General features: G+C 37.7%; 1 protein-coding gene across 11 annotated transcripts in view; it reads right to left on the bottom strand.

The window, feature by feature from the left end:
• Nucleotides 1-26511, bottom strand: part of CREM (cAMP responsive element modulator) — a 67303-nt gene that overhangs the window by 27119 nt on the left and 13673 nt on the right. For 5 of the 11 annotated variants that reach the window (XM_058532788.1, XM_058532771.1, XM_058532772.1 and 2 more), the window contains exons 3-6: nt 22376-22499; nt 5039-5185; nt 2524-2621; nt 2238-2380 (exon numbers count right to left, since the gene is read on the bottom strand). In XM_058532788.1, the coding sequence (XP_058388771.1) occupies nt 2238-2380; nt 2524-2621; nt 5039-5185; nt 22376-22499 (512 nt within the window). Of the gene's footprint in view, nt 1-2237; nt 2381-2523; nt 2622-5038; nt 5186-10865; nt 10977-22375; nt 22500-26511 lie in introns of those variants that run through there. The other 6 variants (XM_058532775.1, XM_058532776.1, XM_058532779.1 and 3 more) reach the window with 3 other exon arrangements.

Here is a 26511-nt window from a genome sequence, read left to right as displayed (position 1 = left end):
CTTTTCATTAAATTAACTGCCAGGATCATACTGGATGGGTCCCAATTCAGAAACCTGTTATAGACACTCCATGACCTCTAATGTGGCAAACAGATAAGGTCTAACTTCTAAACATTCGATTTTCTAGTTCTCAACCAGAACTCCTGACTCAACTCCCCTACCTCCATACCCACCATGACATTTAATGCCGAGCCCCTGCTACATGCCGCTCTAAGAGCACAAGAAACAAAGGCTTCGGTGCTGGCTGGAGAGAAAGGTTGAATGACCTTGAATGAGACATTGCCACAGCTAGTTTACATTTCTGTTTCGTGTCAAAAGTAGCATGTCTCCCCGCCCCCCCACACCACCCCAGCTTTTACCTGTTATCTCCTTTTGTCCTTACAAAAAATCCAGAGTTTGGTAATTTGCTATTATTCATACTTTAAAGACTGAAAACCTGAGAGGGGAAAATAAAGCTTTTCGCTCTAATCCAATCAGTGAACGGCAGGACCAGGGTGCCTCCCCCACATCATCTCTAGCTTCAATATTCTCTCAACCCGACATGTTGTCAAGATTTCAATTTTCAGCTAATGATCTAGGCAAATGAAGCTGCAGCGTCCCCTTCCTACCACCTTGTAAAGAGATCACATCTTCCATCTACTCCTAAGCAGCATCGGGATGCGCCAGAGAAATGTTTAAGATGACAGCCTCTTAGCTCGTCCCCCAAACTTTAAGATGTCTTAGCATTATTTCAGCATAAATTTCCAACCTTTTCCCTGTCACGACACAAACAACATAATAATATGTGTACAGTCTACTGCTCAAGGCCAGAACTGACCCGCCAGGAGGTTCCAGCAGCTCTAAGCCCTGCCCAGCCACTCTGGAGACTGAGGGCAGGGCACGAGGAGCTCCCATTCCTGTGACCTGTGTGCTGAACTGCAGAGGCTCACTGGCTGGCAGCCTCTGATGTATAGTCTAAAACTCCCACTATATGTTCCCAGTGCGCCAGACAGAAAGGCATGTAAATCAGAGAAGCAATACAAGAGAAATGACAGTGAAAAGCTCAAGGTCTAACTCTTACAGACAGTGGGGAGTTTTCTTTTCCTAACATTGACTTTGGACGTGTCCACACAGTGCCCTGTAGAGGCTGTGGACAAATTATACCCCAGTTCTCTCAGGTATGATGGGAGGAGCTACCTGAAGAGCCGGAGTGACCAAGGAGAACTGGTTTAATACCGCACGTCTACCGCCACTACAAGAAACACTCTAAAAGAACTCATGACAATATAAGGTCTTTACATATATTAAAGATTATAGCTTGCTTTAACAGCCAGGTCTTAAATTAAGACTTGAGACTTTTTCTAAGTGTTACTACTTTCTAAAGGGAAAAGAGAAAATATATCTAAAATCTTAACACTGTATTTGGACCAACAGTATTTAACGTCACACATATTCCAGTAGCTAAGCAGCTTTTTGTAAAACTTTTTTTCTGTCCTTTTTCTGCCTTTTCCTCCTCCCTTCTTCTTTTCTTCCTAATCCTCATTTTTCACTATAGTATTTTTACGTATCAAACATTCTTGATTTGGGAAAAAACTAGTGTTTTAATTGGAGCAAAAAGCAGAGAATTAGCCCATTAAGATGCACAAGACTAAATGTGAACGTATCTGTTTATTTAGAGCTTTTGGTGTTTAAAATTTCAAATAAAACGATCTGTCCAATTGCTGTAGTTTTAAAAAATAAATCATTTTGCCATTCTCTTCTAGGAAAAACTGCAGCACAAATTAACACAGTAGAGAGTAGTATAAACAGAATTACATTTAAAACATAATTTAGAAAACATATATACTTCTTTTAGATTAGTAAGTATAAAATGTAATTGTTGGTAACAAAAGCCAACAAGAGTGAAATAATTTATATCTTATTACGGTTGCATGCATCAGAAAAACAACAAAAAACATTAAGTTTTAAACTTTTACTAGACATGAATATAAACATATAAATAGGAAAAATCCTCCCTTTATTTTTACCCCAAAATTTTCTTCTATATTCAGTAAAAAATTGTATACTTTTCAAAAGTATATGTGTGTATATACAAATCTTTTTCTTCTTTAACAGGTATTTTTCATTCTATGATACACAGTTTAGGTATTACGATGCATTTTAAAATGGAACAATTTAATGCCAACCCAAGATGCTTTGATGTAACTAGAGAAGACTTAAAGCTAGCACTGTATCATATCGAATTGCAGCATACATACTGTATTGCCCCGTGCTAGTCTGATATATGCTAGTCGGTACTGCCATGGTAGCGATGTTAGGTGGTGTTCTTTCTTCCTCTGATTTTTCTTCTTCAATCTTGGGAACACCAGGCACATCAGAGGAAAGTTCATTCAGTATTTTTCTAAAATATAATTTAACAATATAAGTAATTAAGATCTATGAATGAGATTTAAAACAGAAAAGCTATAATGGAAGAATCGGTTTGATGTATAATTATTCTCCCTTTTTGGAAAAAGTATCATTACAGTAGGAAACTTAACGTACCTATAAGAGGGTCTTCGTGAAAGGATTTCTCTACGTTTATGAGAATCAATTACACCTTCTGATTCTGCAGACTCATCTGTCTCTGCAATCGTTGCTACCTATAATACAAGAGTTTTTGAAATGCATCATAAAATATATGATCTCCTTCATTCAAAAAACGGTGGTTAAGGGTCTCTGTGTGCAGCTCTAAGCCAGGTGCTGGGGGAGCACCCAGCAATACAACACAGTGAACCCGAACTGATGGGGCTCACAACCTGGCTTAGGAAAGGAAGCACAGACACAAACACTCCAGTTGTAGAACAAGTGTGTGTGGAAGGGAATGGTACAGATAACAAATACTACAGAAATGCAAAGGAAAGAATGGTTAGAATGTAGGTGAGGCTTCACAGGACGAACTAAATAGGACACATAAGAACTAAGATCCTGGCCCTGAAAGTCCTCTCACAAACCCAGCAGGGAGTGAATGAGCAAGTGACAGAGGCAGAAGAAAGTGTCTCCATTTCACCGCCCTCCTCACAATACCACAGCTGACTGGAGTGAGGTCTTCAAATTGGACATTAGATAGGCCCAAAGAAGAAAGAATATTTAAGCAGGTGAGTAAACAAGCCTGGTTAAAGTTAGGATTTATATTACAAGAAGTAGGCTGGGGCTTGATGTTGGTAGGTCTTGAAGGTCAAAATGAGGAATTTCCCCTTAAAAGAAAAATCAGAGTTTTCAGTACGATTTCATTCTTTTCAAGTAATAATATGATTATTAAAGAAAATCAGAAAATTAAAATAAGAAATCTGTCTACAACATGACTGCTCTCAATACATTCAGCCATTTATCATTCAGGGCCTAGGATAGTTCTGAGTTTACAAAACTCACTTTACGTATTACAATTTAATATTATAATTACATGGGAATTTGATTTGGGCAAAATCAAAGGAGCTTATTAAAATGTCAACGATGCAAGCAGGAATATATACTTCCCAAGGCACATGGATGTGCATATACATTCATCTCCATATGACCATGCCTCTCCGGTCATGGACACCCCACACATAAGCACAGTCACCAATGAAAAGAACTTACTAGAAAAAATGCTGTTGCAAACAGACAATCACATATCATCACCAAATGTCTATCATTTTACACTGGGCTTTCACACATCTCTCAGATAATCATAACGACCCCCTTATGTGAGGTAGGCCATTATTCTACCCATTTGAGAAAGGTGAAAACTGAAGTTCACACAGAGAGATTAAGTGACTTGCCCATTGTTCAACAGGTAGGAATTCTAAGACAAAATTCACTGGCACGAATCTCTATAAAGATAATTAAATCATCCATTTAATAAAATCCAAAAAAGCCTACTGAATATAATACAATACTTTCTTCTAATACCAGCCAAGTTAAAACTAAGTAGAAATATCTGCACCCCAATAAAAGGCATAATACAAAAAAGAGAGTGGAAAGACTTTCTTGTTTTATAATTAGGGTCAGAAAGAGTCAAACTCTTGGAATCAAGGATCACCACAGAAAAAAAAAGACAACACTGAGAATTATTCTTACACTTTTGAGCAACACAGGAAAAGACACCTGTGCTGCAAAGATAACCCAAGCTTTTAACGCATGTGGGTTTATTACTTCAGGTATCATGTTGCAACCTCATCCTCATTCTGCAATAAACTGTCCTCAAATATGCAGGAAAAGGACAAGACTGATTATGTGCATCCACATTTTCCTCACACATCTTTCTGTCATCGATTAGGTTCAAATAATTTCAGCATTTAAAGGATAACAACAAACTGACCTAAAAATGGAAAAGAAATAAATTCAGTAAACAGGAAAAGTATCTTCCTTTAAAAAATATACACTTAATAATTTACATCTATTGATGCAAAAAAAATGTTTTAGCTTCAAGAAATTTTAAGGATTTATGACCAACATTGATAATAATAAATAATAAAACATATCTCTGGATCACAAGCACAATAATCATGTCTACAAACACCAAGGTTTAACCTGAGAGGGATTTGTGATGTATAAACATAACACCAAAGTGACAATATCACATTATTTTCTATGGATTACATACACTGAATTAAAAATGAACTAAAATTTCTACCTACCTATTAATGTGAGTATTCATGACAAAAGCATCAGTACTATACTCCTTATATTACTGTATTATCAGACATCTTCTCCAAAGAATCCTCAAAATATTTTTAAGCACCATTGGAGAGCTTTGCTAAATAAATCTGACTTTGAACATAAAGCAACAACCTGAAGAAGAATTACTCATCTGGCAATTACCCATTCTGCAAATGAAGAGCTGACAACACTGCAACTCCTCATTGAATCTATGTCTCTAGCAGGGCACAGAGCACTGCACAGAGACAGGAAATTCCTCCAAATGTCTAAAAAAAGACAAGTATAAAAGCTACACAAAGAAAAAGATGATAAATGAATTAGTAAAAGAAAAAGATAACTCAAGAAAGTGAAAGACAAATCATCCAGGAAGGGCGCTGACCTGAACAGTTTGTATTTGTGGTGACTGAATAACCGATGGCTGTGGTGTCTGAATTACTCCCTGGACACGGACAGTTTGGCCCGAGGGTAACTGTACTAGAGTTACAGCTGGAGAGCCTCTTCCGGTGCCCGCTCCAGCAACAGAAACCTGCAAAAATGATCATCAATGAGGATTAAGGCTGCACCTTTTTTTGTTCTTTTAAAGAAATACCATTCACTATTATGACTGGCCTATTTTTCCTTTCTTTTTCCTGTTTCTAAGAAACGACAAGCAAGCCGGGGTACTTACCATTAGGAGGCGGTTACTGCCCTGGAACAGTCATTCTCTGATGTGACAGACAGTAAAGAACCCATGCTCCTCACTTTCGGTTCCCATGCTTCGGTGGCTAAGAATGTTCCCAGCACAAAGTTCTAAAGCAGTTAAACTACCTCACTACGACCTCACGACTGCTAAGAGTGAAGCCTTAGTTAGGCCAGAGGATAAACTACCCTCTCTAACTTCTTCAGAGAAATTGGAGACAGAACTTAAATATGGTGAATTATCTTTTAATAAATGAGATGTTGGGGCCGGCCCGGTGGCGCAAGCAGTTGGGTGCACACGTTCCGCTGTGGCAGCCCGGGGTTCGCCGGTTCGGATCCCGGGTGTGCACCGACGCACCGCTTGTTAAGCCATGCTGTGGCGGCGTCCCATATAAAGTGGAGGAAGATGGGCATGGATGTTAGCCCAGGGCCAGTCTTCCTCAGCAAAAAAAGAGGAGGATTGGCATTGGATGTTAGCTCAGGGCTGGTCCTCCTCACAAAAAAAAAATAAAATAAATAAATAAATAAATAAATGAGATGTTGAACATCATATTCTAGTACTACTCTAGATGTAAGTGAATGCCTTGTCACTATACTAATGAAAATTGCAGTTATTTTTATGCCCCCATAATTGCAAAAAAGGCACAGGCCCAAGAAATTCCAGGACCTTTCATGCCCTTAGTGTCTCTGACCCACAGAAAGCTCTTGCCTTAGTGGCCCTCTCACTTTTCCTCTTTCCTCCCTTGAGCACCCAGAAAGGCTAGAACCATCACTTAGTTTGCACAGAGTAGAGAGCACAGCCACCTCCCAGCTACCCTGAGTGCTGTCGACAGAGCTCCTGACCAGCAAAACACAACAACACCTCCACTCCCCTCGACTCAAAACCTGCCAAGTGTTCTAATCAGCAAACAACTTGGCCCTACAGGCCAGCGTAATCTTAGAAACTTTGCCTCATTGTACTAAGTTTCACTATTCAGTATGACTTACTCAAAACAGTCCAAGACTCTGGAAATGCGATGAGAGACCAGTTCCTATCATGAATGGTCGTAGAACCACAGGATCTAAAGCAAATTTTGAAGGAAGCCTCTGTGTGGGACCTCATTTTAAGGAACACCAATGATTTCCAATCTACTTAAACTTTAAAAGAATTATTAAAAACTGAGTTTACAACAGATAATTTTAAGATTTATTTACAACATAATTCCCTCAGAAAGCAAACTTCTTTGGTAATCCAAAAGTAAAAATTCTTTTATCTATGCAAGAAAGCCTATATGGGGAGCATTGTATTAGGTGCACTAGGGTAGAAAGTAGAATTAATAAAACGAACATCTAAGAAACAATAGCACACCAAACACTACAGAACTAACTGCTCCATTGCACAGGCCATGACAGTCACAGGAGCACAGACTTGAGACCAGCATGGGCTGAACAGTAAGTGAAGGCTTTGTGTAGGAGCCCCGCTTGAGCCAGGCCTTGATCTGAGTCTGGATAACAGTTGGACAGAAAAGTGAGAAAATAAGGCCGAGACACTCAACATGTAGCCCAAGGGGCAAATTCAGCCCATCTGCCCCCGGAGTATTACTGTCTACCTTAGACTTTAGGGGAAAGAAAAAGGTTATCCCACAATGGAACCAGTAGATTTAACAACTAGACGTTAAAAAAAAATTGGAAGAATTTATTTTGCAAATGTTCCCAGCGCAAGAGGCAAATCTGTATGAATTATAGAAAGGCATCCACCTCTGTGTGGACCAATCACCAAAAGGTACTCCTTTGGCCACACAACTACTACTCACACTTTTTAGTCTCAGGACACCTTTACACTCTCAGAAATTATTGATAACCTCGGCTTTTGTTTATGTGTTTTATATCCAGTAGAGTGCTGTAAACATTTAACAGCCAGCTTTCAGGAAGGGAGAACCTTTCCTGATTTCTGTCATGTAAAAACTCCTACTGTGGCAGATTTCAAGCTACCAATGGATGACATGGAACACAAAGCTGGAAAAAGAGGCACACAATCAGCTCTCACAAGCCAGCTCCAGCACACCACTGGCTACGTGTATAGATGTTCACCATACTGGAAATTAAAACCGAGACTTTTAAAAATATTTACTAACTCACTTAAAAATAATTCTATTACATACTAACATAGATAGCATTTCATGCAAAATTGTTACGTTTTCCAAAACAAAAAAAAACCTTAGTGACAAGAGTGTCAGTTTTACATTTTCACAAATTCTTTTAATGTCTGGTATAACTGAAAACAGCTAAATTCTCATACCAACTTCGGCACTGAATCTGTTGCAGTATGTTATTTTATGTGAAGAAAATTTGGACCTCCCTCCAATACATGACTGGAAAAGGAGGAGTATTCTAATAGCTTTGCCAGAAAAATGTAGATATTCTTCTTTGATACTACACCGAAACTCAACAAGTGGCTGTTTCTTAAAGGTTAGAATCTGAAACCATATCAGTTACACTAAAATCCATTGATCGATCTTGTACTTTGGATGGATCTTTTACCCATGCATGATTTTGTAACATCATGTGGTAGTTATTTGGAAAATATTGGCTCAATGAGTTAAGCAGACCTCTCAAATGCTGAGACATTCCATGATACACTATCAGAAAATCACTTTCATTAAAATCAACATCAACCTCATCAGAAAACTATAAATATTGGGAAGCTATCAAGCTCAAAACGGCAGATGCAGGTTTTCAAAATTCAAAACTTCTGCTTAAAATCTTGAATTTTATCACGGGCAATAAACACTGTCAACTGTTCTCCTTGAAGTGACAAGCTCACCTCATTTGCTTTTGAGAAAATGTTTTCCAAATACTCAAGTTTGAATAGTCATAGTTTGGCTGTGAGCCATTCTTTTGAGAAAATTGATGTCCTGTGAAAAAAATTCAGCTAGTTCATCTTGCCACTCAAACAATAACTCAAGTGTTTTTCTTCACGAACTCCATCAGTTTTCAGTACACAGCAGAAACGCTTTCAGCGAACATCCCAATTTCATAACAGAATGTTAACACGCACTCAAGGGTCAAGATTTAATACAACCGGTAATAATTACTGCTTCATCAAGGATATTCTTGATGATATTCTTAAGTGAAACTGACTTTTTTAACTGCAAGTGAATGGCAGTGAAGAATATAATGTCTCCTAGTACAGCACAGTGCCACTGACTTGATTTGTGCTAAGGCACCAACAGTTTTACTCCCCATTGTTTTTGCATCATTAGTGCAAATGCCAATACCGAGAAAAAGGAAAATAAATCTTAGCATTATGGTGAAAATAGTTCTGTCCTCCTAAACCTCCTGAAAGTGTCCTCAGAGTCTCCCCCAGGCTACTGTGCACTACACTGAAAACCACTGCTCCATGATGATGGAGCCCCTAGAGCCTGCCTCACAGCTTACAGAGCAGAGTGCTGAGGCAGGCTGTGATTTCAGCTCCACTAAGGCAGCACAGCCAAAACCACATATGCAGTAACCTACAGAGAGGGCATACGTCAGAGGTTGAGCAAAATGTAATAAATTGTACACAAGAGTACTACAAGTATTCTTGCAGACTGGACCTGTGGATTGAGATGGTAGATGGTGTCCACGTTCACTTTCTGTGGGGAAATACCCTAGCTTCAAAGAAATTAGATATTTTGAAGAACTGAAGAACAACTCAAGAAAGATTTGTGGGGTTTTGATAAGTATAAATCATGCCTTAAGTTGCTTTAATTATCTTCCAAGTATAATTTCCATGATTTTAAATTATTAAATAATCACTTTATCAAAATGGCTTAGTATCAAGAACATCTGCTGTGGAAAGGGAGATGTACCCATGATACACAGTGTACTCCTAGAATTCTGGAGATAAGTTATATGAATTCTATAATTACAATGAAACTTCTCTCTGTCCAAACTCTGGGCAGTGCAAAAGCTCATGAGACAACTCTTTTGTTAAACTGCTAAAATAAAGACAACCAGCACAAGTGACACACCCTAGAGTTAGAATTCAAATGTATCCTTAAAAAAAAAATTCTTAGATCTAGAAAATGGTCAGATATTCTATATTTTCACTGGTTTTGCCAAAACTGATAAGTGACCAGCATTAAGTCTATAACTGTATTGGTAGATTTAATAGGCTTAACTTCACCATATTCATTAAAAAAAAAATTTCATGTGGCTCCCTACCTTTGCCATCTTAGCATTATTATTCTATAATTATACTGATCACATGGGCCACACCTGAATACACAGCACCCTTGAAGTAGGTACACAGATGGCATAGAAGGAACAAAGGCAATGAATAATTCAAGAACACGCACGATGTTCCCAGACCAAAAATGAGTAGACACAGCAGCATCTTTTTGTTTTGTGTAAGGTGGGAGATTCAATGTCAGGCAGGTTAGGTTGAAAGCAATGGTAGGCCAGCCAGGTGGAAATGTTTAATAGGCAAGGAGAATTATGGGAGTGATGCTTGGGTGATAGCCCAGACAGCAAACACAGATCTGAGAAACAGTGACAAAGAGCAATCTACAGAGAGTATTTAATTACTTTATTCATAATGTGCAAATAGAATTCCAAAGAAGCTCTGGGAAAAGAAGGGGATTAAGTCTTTCTTAAAAGAAACTACTGTTACAGAGAGACAAACGTTAGTTCACTTGATAAAAAGTATACATACAGCAGGTGGAAATAGAGAAATCCTTCTTATAAACGTTGAATATTCATTCCACAACTTTTTAATAAGAAAAAATCTGGGGCCGGCCCCGTGGCTTAGCGGTTAAGTGCTCGTGCTCTGCTACTGGCAACCTGGGTTCAGATCCTGGGCGCGCACCGACGCACCACTTGTCCAGCCATGCTGAGGCGGTGCCCCACATACAGCAACTAGAAGGATGTGCAACTATAACATACAACTATCTAGTGGGGCTTTGGGGAGAAAAGGAAAAAAAGGAGGAGGATTGGCAATAGATGTTAGCTCAGGGCTGATCTTCCTCACAAAAAAAAAAAAAAAAGGAAAGAAAAAGTATGACAGAAATGTCATACTTATGAATTAACTCAATTTTTTTATTCACTCAACAAATATTTATTGAGAGCCTGCCACGTGGACCAGTCTAGACAGTGGGGATACAGCAGTGAACAAGAAAAGTCTCTGCTCTCTTTGATTAGAAGGAGACAGAAAATAGATGGAGAAACAAATACATAATTTTGGGTGGTGCTAAATTCTTAACAGAAAAATAAAGCAGGGTACGGGATCAGAGAGTGACAAGGTGGGGGGAGCGTGCAAGGAAGCTATTTAAGATATGCTTGTTGTGGAAACTTCTCAGAGGAGCAACATTTGCACAAAAAGCCTAAATGAAGAGAGCCAGAGGAAGATCTACGAGTATATTCACCATATTCCAGCATTCAAGTGGACAATTGCTCAAAAAACAAATTAAAAACATAAAATGGATGTATTTTATATTTCAAAATTTTTATACCTCTATTTATGAGGCCCTAAAAGTGTACAGAATGAAGTCACAGTAGACATAATTTACCTTTTTTTCCAGGTCTCCTGAAGAATAATCCTCTTCTACAGGATGCCTGAAACATAGATTATGCTGATGCCACCACATCCACCAAAAATCCCACTATAGACAGCAGTTAATCTGAAGAAATAAGTTAAGATGATGCAATTGACAGCCTTATGTGGCTTTGCAATTAAAAAAAAGATCCTAATAATGACACTTAAAACTGGGAAAACCTCACAATGTTGTAACAGTGTTTGATTAGCACCTAGTAGACTAGCTCCAATCCACAGCCAGCTTCCCTTACGAAGGGGTTTATGATGTCACAGTAGAGCTGCAAATGTCACAAAGCTACTGAGTCTGCACCGAGACAGTTAATAAAGGATGAAAAAAATGTGAATTCACAATAGAGCAGATTGTGCTATCAACTCTGCTGCCTGAGAAATCAAATCTCTGTATTACCTAGTTTAATTTCAAGAACTACAATAAAAATCCACTAACAATCTAAGCAAGAAGTTGGAAAACGATCTTGATTTGTGTTTATTAAGGCAGGATTCTCTAAACGGTCTGTTTCTTCTATGGAAAAAAACCGTTTAAAGAATATTTCAAATAGTTTAAGCTTGAAAATGAAAAATAATATTATAAATGTGAATACTTAAATAAAAACAGAAAATATTTCACTTTATTTTTTTAAAGTCGTATTTAATTGTGCTAAATAAAGACAAACACAAAATGAAAAATGTAGAGTTGGTCTCATTTTAGTTCTTTACTGTCTTTCTTTCTTATTGAGCTTTTTGTTTTTTTAAACAGTGTGGCTAACAAATTGCAAAATCGGTGAAGTTAAATTTTTCTTAATTTTACCAAGAGTATCAATTGAAAATATTTATTGATAACAGAGTTAGCCATGTAAGACTAATATTTTTATATCTACTATGTTATAATTCTAAAGAAAAGTACACGTGGATGTTGTTGCCTCAAATCCTTTTTGTGTGTGTAGATCATAAACAACTACTACCTGAAATCTATAATTTAAATAAAACAAAAAGGGAGAAGTGGATCACTTTCTGGTATTGTAAATACAAATGGTCGAATAGTATGTCTCTTTAAAAAAATTCCCCTCTTGAAAGTAAAGTAAATAACAGAATCGAATCATTCTTAATTATATAGTCTATTTTGATAATACTTCCAATAAGCAGTGATGATGAAATTAAAATTAGGGGTTCTTTGTCCTTTGAAAAACAATGCTCTAGCTGATCTTTTTTTTTAACCTGGTTAATCCTTATAGTATCTTGAATTTCCTATTTAGACTAGTTAGAGCATTTTATATTCTAACCAATATGAAATATGTTTCATTTATCATAATATATTTTAAAAGTACCATGAAAACGAACATGATCTCTATAGAAGTCAAAATTCATTTTAGCTCTAGAACTTCTAAAAATCAATCTTGTATTTGGTTTCGTTAAGACTGAAAGTAAAACTGATCAAAACTTACTAGCCAAATGTATTTCAAAGTAACAAATGCACAAAGAGAAGTAAGTTGGAGTGAGATCCTGAGCCCAAAATGGCCTTTACCCAGCAGATAATCTTATAAGGGCAAATAGTGGATATTAAAACTGCTCTTAACAATAACAACACAGAGCATTTCTAATAATAGATCGGAAATGGACATGCCAAAAGCCAGAAACCACAGAATGAATGCCTAAAACCACTTATTATCCAAAACTTCATGTTAATTTTTATTTCTGACTGACAACAACTCTTTACAGGAACGTCTATGAAGCAAACTGCAATTCACTTGAGTTATTCTCTCTTATTTCTTCTATCAATCACTTGGTATATAAGTCCTAAAGAGCACCGACTTGGCAAAAACAACCTTAAAAAGTAGTAATAGTAACAAAATGTGGTATATGCGTACAAAAGAATATTATTCACCCTTAAAAAGGAAGGAAATCCTGTCACATGCTACAGCATGGACGAACCTTAAGAACATTATGCTAAGTGAAATAAGCCAGTGACAAAAAGATGAATATTGATGATTCCACTTATATTAAGTATTTAAAAAGTAGTCAAATTCATAGAAACAGAAAGAATAGTGGTTACCAAGGACTGAGGGAAGGGGAAAAAGAGAGTTGTTGTTTAATGGGTATAGAGTTTTAGATTTGCAAGATGAAAAAGTTCTGGAGATCTGTTTCACAACCATGTGACTATACTTTTAAGATTACTGAACTGTATACTTAAAACAATTTTTCAGGTGGCAAATTTTATATTTTTTACCACAATGAAAGAATAGTAATAACTATGCCCCCAAATTTGGTGGATATGATAATTAACTGGCTTCTCACCAGGAACACACTCAATAAATTAATTTTACCAAAGGCAATAGCACTGACTTCCTCATTGTGTCGTAAGAGATAATTCTAAAGCTCTGCATGCTCTCATCCTTGCGGCCCCAGAATTACAGCTCAACATACAGAATGGCTACTGGTGGCAGGAATTATACAGAAACAATTACTAATGCACCAAAATGGATAAAATTTAAATTTTCTACACTCTTCACAGATCCAGGGTCAGAGCTGAGCTGGGATCTAAATATGAAATTATTTGTCATTGAATAATGAAGGAGTAACAGTATACAGTACATATGTATGTGGACAATAGTTACTGCATAGTCCTATATATATATGTGTGTATATATAGTATATATGAACATACACAGTTCTATACAATAACTATATATAGCATTATTTATTATTACTATTGCTAACTATGGATTTTCTGAGGTAATACCCTCTGAAATTGTCTGGTTCATCACTGAGTACCTATGTATTATCTATGAATACTTATGTATTAGGTAATAAAGCGTGGACTGCTTAATAAAATCTAAAGCCAGATTTCGTGGGTTCTAATTTTGGGTTTGCCTTTTACTAGCTGTGTGACCTATGACAAGTAGTTATTCAGCCTCTCTGTGGCTTATTTTCTTCAACTGTAAAGGAGAATGAAAATAGTACCTTTCGACAGAGTTATTGTGAGGACTGAATCAACGTGTGTAAAGCACTTAGAACAGTGCCCGGCACATACAGAGTATTCAATAAATACTCACTTTTGTTATTCTTATTATTATTATATTCCATTTAAAGAAACTGATCAAGAATGTAGAGCTTAAATAACTTACATGTATTAATTCTTTGATTTTGAAAGGTTAAAATATTTTTAAAAATCTTCAAAATTGAGGTGAGGAAAGGAGAAAGAACGAAGGATTTACATAAAAGTAGAAGTCAAAATCTGAATCAGTGACAAAAACATGGCCACACCAAATTGTATCCTTAACTTTTTTTCACTTTCAGTCCAAAGATCAGAATTCATAAATAGGAAAGTCTAACAATTTAGCTCCTGAAAAAACATGGTAATGAAATTTGGTCTTACCATAAAATCTAAAATCCAGAAATAAAATATATTTTAGATTTTCAGAGCCAAAATGGCATGAAAGAATTTTTACAATGTTTTAAAGGCTCTAACAGAAATCCAAAGTACAAATTTAGGAGCATAAAGCAAACTATTTTACATAAGTTTATGACATCCTATCAGAACTCCACCTATAATAAACAACCACAAATCAGCTGTTCTTCTCCCTACCCTCTGGAGGCCTACGTAAGCACGGGAAATAGGTTTACGTTACTCGAGCAAGGATTCCTAATGCAATGTAGTTTTAACCATCATAAGCCACTTCATCTTAGAGCCTAACTGCCACCATTTTAACCAGTTAACCTACTATAGTGATAAAGGCAAAACCCTGTGCCAAGCACTGCACTTGTGCTTCACATAAGTCATCTCATTTAACTTAACCTATGAAATTAGTATTTTCAATTCTTTTAGGTAAAGAAACAAAGATCAAAGAATTCAGTCTTAATACTTAAAAATATGTATAAAAATTAAGAAAATAATTTTGTGTCTTTAGTATTAAAACACAGTGCTAAAAATACTTCACACAACTACTTTTAAGTAAACAAACTTCATTTAATTCAAACTGTGTGTATGTGTATAACTTAGGGCTCTTTTTCCTATACCAAGTACAAAGCAGTAAACAAGCCCTTAGAAAATGTAAAACTAGAAAGTTCTAAGGACCTGGAAGACCAACTTACACTGGCAGTACCTATCACAGTATATTAACATACCTGATATCAAATATATACCCATTAACTTTTAAAAAGGTATTTATTACTTGCCAAAATAGAGGTCTGCTGCAGTAGAGAACATACCTATTTAAAGGCAAGCATTTTTCCTGAACTATTTCTGTTGGCATCATCTTCAGCTGACACTGTCTCTACTTAATACATTCAATACCATAACCAGGTTTTTCTTGCCCATGCCTTTTTGGAGAACCACTAGAATTTTTTGTCTGATAGGGCTCAGAAAACTAACATTTCTGAAGAATACGGTCAAGATGTTGTATTCACAATTAATCAATGAAGTGAAAATTTCCCAAAGCCTCCATGCTTTCCAAATGTAATTGCTTTAACAGTTTGAGGTTTACAAAGGTTGTAGTAACAAAAATTAAAATAAGTAAATAATCTCTGAATCTTATTCAAAGAAAAAACTACAAAAATTAATGTTTCCTTTTTTCAAATTTCAATGTCTAGTCCACTCTTTTTGCTGATGTTATTCTTTTTTTTTATTGCGGTTAAAAATACATAACATAAAATTTACCATCTTAACCATTTTTTTTTTGCCAATCTTCCTCAGTTTTTTGCTTACGCTTAGCCCTGAGCTAACATCTGTGCCAATCTTCCCCTACTTTATATGTGGGTCGCTGCCACAGAGTGGCTGACGAGTGGTGTAGGTCTGCGCCTGGGATCAGAACCTGTGAACCCGGGCCGCCAAAGAGGAACCTGCCAAACTTAACCACTACACCCCAGGACCGGTCCCCCATCTTAACCATTTTTAAGTATACAGCTGAGTAGTAAGTATATTCCACACTGTTGTGAAACAGATTTCTAGAACATTTCCATCTTGCAAATCTGAAACTCTATACTCCTTAAACAACTGCTCCCCTCTATCCCCTCTGCCCAACCTACTCTTTTACTAAAAAAAAAAAACAACCAGAGAAAAGGATAAAAAGAATAACTGTGTTTATACTTAGTTATTTTCCCATTACCACTAGTGACAAAATACTGGTTACTAAAACTAAGAAGGAGAACTTGAACATCAAACAAAAAGTACCCAAACCTCATAGAAAATCATTACAAATGACAGGAAATCTTTAACAATCTCTCAAACACTAAAACAAATGTGTACACATTTTTTTGTGATTATAAGAAGTATAAAAACAAAATGTTTTTCTGAAATTTGACTGTGATTGCCTCACACCTGATGAAATTACCTTCAAAACATTAAATTTTAGGGGCCGGCCCGGTGGCGCAAGCGGTTGGGCGCGTGTGCTCCGCTGTGGCGGCCTGGGGTTCGCCAGTTCAGATCCCGGGCGCACACAGACGCACCGCTTGGCGGGCCATGCTGTGGTGGCATCCCATGTAGGGTGGAGGAGGATGGGCGCCGGTGTTGGCCCAGGGCCAGTCTTCCTCAGCAAAAAAAAAGAGGAGGATTGGCAGATGTTGGCGCGGGGCTGATCTCCTCACACACACACACACACACAAAAATCAAATTTTATTCAAAGCAAAGTATTATCACCTTCAATACACTGGATGAAAATGTAAAGTGCATTCTAAAGCCAAATACTAACCTTTAAAGAAATCTATTAGCTATTACAGTCACGTGTCGCTTAACAATGATGGGGACATGTTCTGAGAAATGTGTCACCAGGCGATTTCGTCATTGTGCAAACGTCATAGAGCGTATTTACACAAACCTAGATGGTGTAGCCTACTACACACCTAGGCTACACGGTACTAATGTTACGAAACGTCATTAGGCAGTGCATGACTGTAGATACAAAATTATCGAAATATGAGTATGGATGTATAACAAATTCTTGTTCAAATAGAACAAAACGGTAACTAACATTAACAGTTCACAAATTACTTTTACTTATATTCCTCAAACCTTGAATTTCCTTCAAAAATGAGTTACATTTCAAAGCAGTATATTTTCTTGAATTAGTTGACTAAGGAACAAGACATAATGCAGATTTAGCATTTATTGGAAAAAATTCACTATTTTACTTTTTCTTCCAACTTTTGTTCATTTTTAGAGATGATTCTAAATGAATACAAACATTATGCTCAAAAAAACTAAATTAGGAAGAGATACATAAAAATAAGAAACAGGGGCCGGCCCGGTGGCGCAAGCGGTTAAGTGCGCGCGCTCCGCTGCGGCGGCCCGGGGTTCGCCGGTTCGGATCCCGGGCGCGCACCGACGCACTGCTTGGTAAGCCATGCTGTGGCGGCGTCCCATATAAAGTGGAGGAAGATGGGCACCGATGTTAGCCCAGGGCCGTCTTCCTCAGCAAAAAAAAAAAAAAAAAAAAAAAAAAAAAAAAGAGGAGGATTGGCGGATGTTAGCTCAGGGCTGATCTCCTCACAAAAAAAAAAAAAAAAGAAAAAAAAAAAATAAGAAACAATAGAAAGTCAACAGTAAAATGGAAATTTTTATTTCAAAATCTTAAGAGGAACGTTATTCTCCTTCAGTAAGAGTCCCTCAAGTAACAGGATCAGCGTATTGAAGTTTAAAAATTAACATTCACTTTCAACACTGAGCTTAAACTAGATCTCTTTAGCTGACAGTAAACATACCAAATAAATCTAACATGATGTAGACCATCTTTAATATATAAATACGATGTTGCTGATCCATTATCAATAGCAAATGCTTGAGTTTGTTTTGTTTTGTTTTGTGATAGCCATCCACATCCTTCCTGGTCCTATTTAGGACCAGGAAGATGGATTTATGGCCAAAACAATGAGAAATGCCATTCCGATTTTCCACCAGATTGAAATAGGAAACGTACAGCTCGTGCATTAAAATGTGTCACCTGTTAAATCATTTCTACTTCAATCTCTCACTGTATGCCAGGTCTGCTTTATTCCAAGGTGCTCCTTTACATACCGTTTGCATTTAGAATTGAGAGGATCAGAAAGGAGATTAGCAGAGTATAATCCCTGAACAACACTCCCTAGTGGCTTTCTCTGCTCCCTAGAATCTCCTTGTTTCCAAAAATACACAGGTCCTCAGAAAGGTTAAATTTTACAACACAACTATTTCTCCCAAGGCCCAATGCCAACCCTCATGATCTCCAGTTTCCTTCCAGCTCTATGACTCCTGTGATTCTGCTCCTTCCATCCTTCCTTTCTATCTTTGCTGAAACATTGAGAATTGGTCATTTACAAAGAAGAGTTATTTAGCTTTCAGGCCTATAGGCTTCATCAGCAGCTAAAAGGAACGCAGCCCCCCAAGAAAGCTAGTTTTAAAGCACACCCTTTCCAGTGGCTCCATCTGGATTACCTCGCCCACCCAGGTCTTCAGGGCAGTATTATCAATTCCCAAAAGACTTGGAACAAGGAAAGTTCAGGGTGTTATTACTGTTGCTTTCAGAGTAAATTACATATTTGGGAGATAAATGAGGGAGTGTGAATACGGAGTACGTATCATGCCAAGGAATTATGCTTGATTTCATTAGGTACGATCATGACATTTGGTTATGCAAGAAAATGCCCATAATTTTTTAAGAGTCGCACACCCAGAAGCAAGCAAAGGAGAAATGACATGATGTCTGAGATCTACAGAGCTGTTTGAAATATTTCAATGAAAAGGGAAAAAAAACTAGATAAGGCAAGTGCTACAAAACCTTAATAATTATTAAGTTTATATATATGTGGGAGCATTATTCTACTCTGCTATGTGTTTGAAATCTTTCTTCACAAAAGAAATTCTAGCTTCCATTACCCATGTAAAGATTATATCATTTCCAGAGAATGTAAGTGTGACTATTTTAAAACTACCTGTATATACAGTAATTTTGCTTTTCACCAGTTTGACTTTTGGAAAGGGTTTCCTCTTGGTTTATTTGGTTATTTAAAACAAACTCTCCAAGAATTTTCCCAGGGAAAGGGTAAGATTGAATCTAGTCTTATATATCAATACATACGCTTAAAAAATAAGATACCAGCTTCAATTAAAAATAAATCAACAGAAAAAATAACTCAGGAAAGAAGGAAGCCAATCCAGAATATTTAACCTCAATTATCTGCCACCCAAGGGTTTGTTAATAGTAAATCCTGCTTCCAACTCTGACATTATTACCACTGTGGCTTCTATTTACTTTTGAACAAAGAAAGAAGAGCAAGGTTCCAATTATATCTGGGAAGTTATAAAATAGAAAAACTGAACACTGAAAATTCCAGCCTCTCTTGGTGCACTACTGCCTCCTCTCAATCAGCAGAGCAGAGGTCTGAGGGCCAGGAGCAAGCTCAAGTTTTCAGGTGTTCGTAGATGGGATGATTTTCAGAGTAAACTTGAGTAGTAGAAGCTTTGGAAAGGCCAGGGCACTCAAAACCACTAGCGTTCTATCAGATGACACCAGATGCACAGGATCAAACCCACTGCATCTTTGAGTCAAGCCTTTTGTTCTCAAACTATTTAACGATCATTTGATGTTGTAAACAGGGCAGTAATTGTTAATTCCTCTTTATACAAAACTGAATTTAAGTTTAAAACATCTGGGAATTTACAGCCCTCTAGCTTGAAGAAAATGAAACAAGTGGCAAGTACATACGATGACCTCACGAATTATTCAGAAGAATCAGTCACTTTCAGCATACATTACCGGTTTCATAAAGATTTCAGCTTGATGTCCTAGTCTTCTATTATATAACATTGCATGATAATGAATACTCATAAATGAACAGCTTCAGGTATCACAAGAATCTAAATTAGCACTTATGATTAGAAAATTTTGGGCCGGCCCCATGGCTTAGCGGTTAAGTGCACGTGCTCCGCAGTTGGCGGCCTGGGTTCGGATCCGGGCGCACACGGACGCACCGCTTCTCCGGCCATGCTGAGGCCGCGTCCCACATACAGCAACTAGAAGGATGTGCAACTACGACATACAACTATCTACTGGGGCTTTGGGGAAAAATAAATAAATAAATAAAATTATAAAAAAAAAAAAAGAAAATTTTGTCCTAATTCTTTGAAAAATCATGATCCATGGCATAGAGAATAATTCTTAATCAAAATAATCAATGAATCAACATACAGATTACTTCTTAATCTCTTAACATTTTTAGTATGTGCAAGACAAAAACCATAGTTTATTTTTTGATCAAATACTTCAAATATACAGAAAATAGAATAAGACAGCAAGTCCATGAACAGACAATAAATATCAATGTTTGATATATTTGATATTTTTAAAGAAGTAATAATCATTATAAATGTGAACCACAGGTTTTTACTAGTTCTTTGATTCAATCTTCTCACAAGTCTGTCTCTCCCTTCTATTTTATTCAAAACACTTCCAACTTTCCCACACTTCACTTCTCACTCATGTCTCACAGACTCATCTTTCTCTATTATGTCACAGAAACATTTCTTGAAGGATCTATACTTCCAATTTCCACTTCCTCTCCCTCTTATTCTCTAACCTACTAAAACATAGCTTCTGTTCACTGGACTCCTATTCAATTCCAAAACTTCATAAATGCAAGGTTATTTTTCAGACTTCATATTATTTGACCTCTTTAGCAACTTTGACTGCTCACCGAGCTGGGTGTCACCCAGGCTGAAGGTCCTCAGAATTGCAAAGCATCATCTTTGGACAATGGGGATCTATTGTTTTGATTATGCAGGCCCAGAAGGGTGGGGAAAAAGGCATGTAAGGAGGTCAGCGAGCTAGATCTCAGGGGAGGGAAGCGGAGGCAGAAGGAAGATTTGCTGTCAGCTACAACTTCAGCAAAGAAGGGCAGAATTATGGACTAGGAGTCATAGTTATAAAAAGTCTAGAAGATCTCAAATTCATGAAAAAATACATGCATTTTATTCACACAGATGAAAGGACTAAAGGATTACACCAAAATGCTAACAACAATTAAATTTCTGGATGTTAAGATTATGGATAGTTTTTATTTTCTTCTTGGTAATAACATACATTTTTTTAACTTTCTACAATGAACATGCATTTTTTTTTTAAATACAAAAAAGGCTGCTTTTTTTTTAAATAGCAAAAGGTCCGCATGCCTTTCTTCAAGGCTAACAAAGAAGGGTGTTGCCAGGGAGATGCAGCTCCACAGAACACTTGTGAAGAGAAAAGCCCCAGGGAGACAGTGGGTGTGAGGAGCTTGAAAGAGGGAAGAAAAGCAGGCTGGGAGCATGGGGCCCAGTCTGAGAAAGAAGACACCTCACAGGAACCAGTCGAAAACAATCCAAGAAGTGCCTGGCATTCCCCCTGGGCTTTCCAGTCAGCCATTGGGTTCTTTCCATTCTCCCTTCAAGCTACTGTGAAAATTTCAGTACTGCCCTGTACCCTACACTACCAGGACTCCAGCCAAATGGTGTCCCCACCACAGGCGCTGACTTCCAATCCCGCCTCCACACAGCTACTACTACTGTGAACCCACTGAATACCAGGAAATATTTCAGGACTATCCAGAATACAGGACACTCTACAGTCTCAGAGGCACACAGCCCTTGCTTACCCTTACCAGCTCCACCGGCCAGCCCAGGTACTAGGCTCCAGTTAGACTCGACACCTGTAGTTCCCTGAACACCCCAGACTCTGGCTAGCTGCCTTAGCACACACTCTTCCCTGGCTTAGAATATGCTTCCCTATCTATTCACCTGGCAAACTCCTACTCACCCCTCAGGTCTAGCTCAAATGAAAAACCGTCTAAAGCACTCCTAGTCAACTGGCTGCTCCCTCCTCTCTATGCCTTAGTCATTTTGTACATAATATTTTATAGTATTTCTTACACTGTTGGAATTATTCAAATACCTGTCACCCAACTAAACCATGAGATATTTAAGGCCAGGAACTAGACATCCCCATGCACCTAGAATAGTGCCTAGACACAGTAGGTAGTCAAGAAATATTTGGTGTGTTTACTTTTACTACATATTTTTATAGATATCTCAGAAATAAATTTCAGGAGCTGAAAAACAGGCACTAACTCATACTGGTGCTTTCTAAGTGAAACCAATTCAAAGTTTGAGACCCAACTGAAAAGAGAAGATCAAACCAAATATATACTGGGCAAATGGCAAAATTGCTGCCATATTTATAGCTAAGAAAATAAAACTGTATCTATTTGGAATTCCCAACCTTCTCACAGAATAATCTGAGGACTACATATTGTGGAGGGTTCTGTTGTCCTGTACGTGGTGGTGGAGGAGGCAGCACTGCAAAGCGTTGATTACAACGCAAAAGTCATTCGAATGTGGATCTTCTCTTCAAAAACAAACCAGTAAGAACGGCTGACAACCAGGAACAGGGGAAACTTAAAATCAACTGCAAGAAAACAATCTGCACATACTTCTCATTTCCATATAGTGTAACTTCATCAGTGCCTGCCTATGGCCTGCACTGAATTTACCTGAGCTAAAGTAGGGACTGAACTTTGACCAGTCTGGGTCTGCATATGAGCAGATTTGCTCTCTGCCACAGAATCTGTTACACTTCCATCCTGCTGAGATTCAACTGTTTCCATGGTCATTTGTCTGAAAAGACAATAAAAAGGAAGAAGTATTAAGGCCCTATCTGAAATATTTCTCTGTTTTTACCCAGCTTCCTGATATTCATTTCTGTCATCCAATTGTACTCGCTTATTTTTTCAAGAAATAGGTTCAGTTAGGCAGTTCAGCCTAACTCTCTTGGCTAAGGTACCTTCTCTGCTCACTGGATCTGAACGTTACCAAGGGACCACTGCCAAAGGTTTTATGAGAATTCGTTTATTCACAAATTTTTTAAATCTTATAATAAAGTCTTCTTGATAATTATTTTAAGCCTTCTAGTAAAAATGAGTGACAAAATAGGGTTTTCAGGGCTGGGCCAGTGGCGTAGTGGTTAAGCTTGTGCGCTCTGCTTTGGCAGCCCAGGGTTCGCTGGTTCAGATCCCAGGTGCAGACCTACACACTGCTCATCAAGCCATGCTGAGGCCAAGTCCCACATATAAAATAGAGGAAGATGGGCACAGATGCTAGCTTAGTGACAATCTTCCTCAAGCAAAAAGAGGAAGATTGGCAACAGATGTTAGCTCAGGGCCAGTCTTCCTTACCAAAAAAAAAAAGGGGGGGGGGTTTCCATTTGATACGAAGCATAAAAATTCTATGACTCTCAAGGCCTAATCTCCCTGTTTTATAATATGACGTAGTATGAAGGAATTTCCCCATGTCTAAATGAATGCGTTACAAAGATGTGTCTACCTTCATCAGCAGTAAGTCGTTTCTGATAAACAAGCCTGAGACTGAATCATTCAGACTGCCCACTTGTCCTGCAGCTCCCTAGCTACTTAAAGAGGAGAATCTCATTTCTCCAGGAAAAACTTCTGACATAATTTTTTTGCCTCTGATTTCAATTTAAGTTAATGATTTCTATATGGAGTCTTTCTAGATAGAAGGTAAACCATATTATAATAAATTTTACCCTAATAGGAGAAAATATAAAATGCAAACAAAATAAACAAAACCAAATTTTAAAAACGTACACTAACTACTCCATGCTATTGTATATCTTTTCAATTGGCAATAATAAAATATGCTTTTTTCACCTTATTAGTCTAAATATATATCCAAAAAGTATGCAGGCCACTTAGAACTTTGAATTGAAATGTTCAGATCTTTTTTCCAGATTCAATTAATTATCAGATTCTACAGATCCTTCATCTACCATCTTTCACTTAATACCTTCTTTTGCATTTCAATAGCCCTCACCCAAATCCTCCATTCTCAAACCTGTCTGCTATAGTCTATGCTATACCTAGAGTTACTCCTCACTATTCAAAGTCATTTTAATACTTATGACTGACCATGACAATTTAGAGCAATTATAAAAAATAAAAACCTATGGTCTACTATGAAAAAATGGCTTTTTCTCAATATCTCCCAATTCCTTTCTCTCTTTTATTTCCCCACATGGCCTCTCCAGTTCTAGGTAAGTATGGTCATCACCCTGCATAAACTGTCAATTCCTGCAGCTCTACTTTGGCTTATATGAGCAGTTCCCAAAGAGAATACCTCACAACATTAGCTCTGCAGGATATCAAAAGGTATTAGCTGGGAAAAGAGGGTAGGGGCAACAGTCAAAAAGTTCTAAATATCTGGGATTACAAGGGTTTCTTTGCTACAGAACTTCTCAGAAGCTTGAATACATTAGCATGCCTTGAGAAGGGTAGAGGGTGCATATCTAATAGGCAGCATTTTCCAAAAGTATCTGACCACTAAAAGCCCTTTTTCCACAAAGCATGTCCTAACAGCAGTGTTTCTGAAACAACTTGAGAAATGTTGTCTTATGCTATTTCTTATACCTTCATTAAAAGTTCTCTTAAGGCTCTGCCAAGAACTTGAGTCTGAACTCAAACATTACATGCTGAAAGGCTTTCCCAGTAAACTCTATTCATTTTAGAAACATTCATTTAGCACCATCTACATAACAGGCTCTGAAAACACAAAAGTGGGTAAGTCACAACCCTTGCCCTGAAGGCATTCATTTACTACTTGGTCCTTGGTTTCTCAAAGTGGTCATGGAAATGTGTATCAGTATTAACTAATGTACTCATAAAAAAAAAAAAAAAAGCAGATTCTGAGGCTCAACCCCAAATCTACTGAATCAAGCTTTCTGAGGGATCTAATTTTTCATATCCAAGAGATTCCAATGTATATTAAAATTTGAGAAAAACTTAGCTTACTAGTAAATCCTCTCAGGTAGACCAATAATGAACACAAATAAAGCAACTTCTTAAATTGCGTGAAGGATGTTACATACGAAATGCTTTGGGAAACAAAGGAGAGAATGATGAAGTCTGCCTGAGGATGGGACCATATGAGCTGTACAGTGGAGGATGGGAAGGATTTCACCAGGTAGAAAAGGAAAAGAGGACTGTGAGAAGAAAAGCACAGAGTATGTTTGGAACAGAACAGCTGGGTGTAGTTGAGAATCTGGGTGATGGCGGAGCCTGTTTAGATCTAGTGAGGAGGTGACAGAGGACCGGTGGAAGCGCGGCTGGCAAGGCTAGATGGAACCAGATCAGGAAGGGCCTTTAAGACTCCAGCGAGAAAACAATGTCCACCTCACTCAGATGCCTCCTCTGCTGAGGTCCTTCAGTATCTATGGAGTCAATTTACACTGTATATGTTTCAACTATTTGATACCTACATAGAACTCAGTCAAGAACCAGACAATAAGCAAAAGTTATCTGTTTATAGGCAAAACAAAATCTATACACTAAAACTTCTAAAACGAAGAGAACCCCTCCTGGTCCATACTTTAAAGCCATTCAGTTTTATTTTAAATATAACTCTAATTTACCTAGTTTCTAAATACACTTGATATAAAAAGTGACAGCTAACAAGGGGGGGCCAATATATAGAATATGACAAACAGATTAAGAATTCCAAGTGTGTGGCAGTTTGGGTCCATTCAGGGTAAAGTTGTCTAGTTCTTTGTACTCAAGAAATTGAAGGATTTATCAGTTAAAATTCAGTAAATGATATTTACAATAACTATCCTGAGTCACCAAGAAAAGGTTAATTATACTTAGTATACTTTAAGGAAAGAGGGATACACACAAAAGTATCCAAGACGATTCCCATCAAAAAAAGCCCTCATGCTTAAAAAGGCAACCTAAACTATTCAGGACTCATTTTTTAAGACATAATAAAAGACTTTATAAGTTATTAAACATTTCAAAATGTTTTATACATGAAAGTAATTTTATATACATTATCTCATGTAATCATCTTATTTGCTCCCTTTTTCTCCTGGTCATTTCCCAGAGTTCAATTCTTTGCCCTTTTCCTTTTTTCAATCTACATACTATGGTTTCTTCAACCCTATATGCAGATGGCTCCCAAATCTGTATTTGCGCACACCCCCCCTCCTATTGAGCATCTCAACCTAGAGTTTTCACGGATACACGTCCCTTCCCTTATACTCCTTCTTTCAGGCAAGAGCGTCACTATCCATTCAAGCTCCAAAGCTAGAATCATGTGTCTATATGTGAGTCAGTACCAGGTGAGCTACAAAAAAACCCCACATGGCTAAATATCAGCCAAATCAGGACCTGAGCCTCCTAATGAAGAAAGGCAGAAACGGAAGGTCAGCGGCCACCCCCATTCATCCTCCTTGCCACACCTGGCATCATCCACTATAACCTCCTATCCCAACACTGAACCAAGCAGCTGAGTTGCTGCTCCTCACAATGCTGCCATCCACTCTAGAGCCGACCTATCACAGACAATGGGCCTCCCTCAAGCCATAACTAACCTGTGATGCCCCTTCACCCATGCCAGAATCACATCCATTAACACCTCACATTCCTATTTCCCCAGTCACTATCAAGGACATAAGCTTCTCCCATATTTCATCTTCACTCTCATAACTAGTGCTTCCCTCCCCCCCATAATACAATTGCTCACTCCTATTCTCGTTCCAAGCCTTTGCAATGTGCTGTCTGGAACTCCCAAAGCCCCCCTATAACCCTCTCAAGAGGGAGCTGCTCCTCTTCCCATACCT

The sequence above is a fragment of the Diceros bicornis genome, chromosome 36 (genome assembly GCF_020826845.1).
Source record: "Diceros bicornis minor isolate mBicDic1 chromosome 36, mDicBic1.mat.cur, whole genome shotgun sequence".
In the NCBI taxonomy this organism is placed as follows: domain Eukaryota; kingdom Metazoa; phylum Chordata; class Mammalia; order Perissodactyla; family Rhinocerotidae; genus Diceros; species Diceros bicornis.
This window is presented reverse-complemented; position numbering and strand designations above follow the sequence as displayed.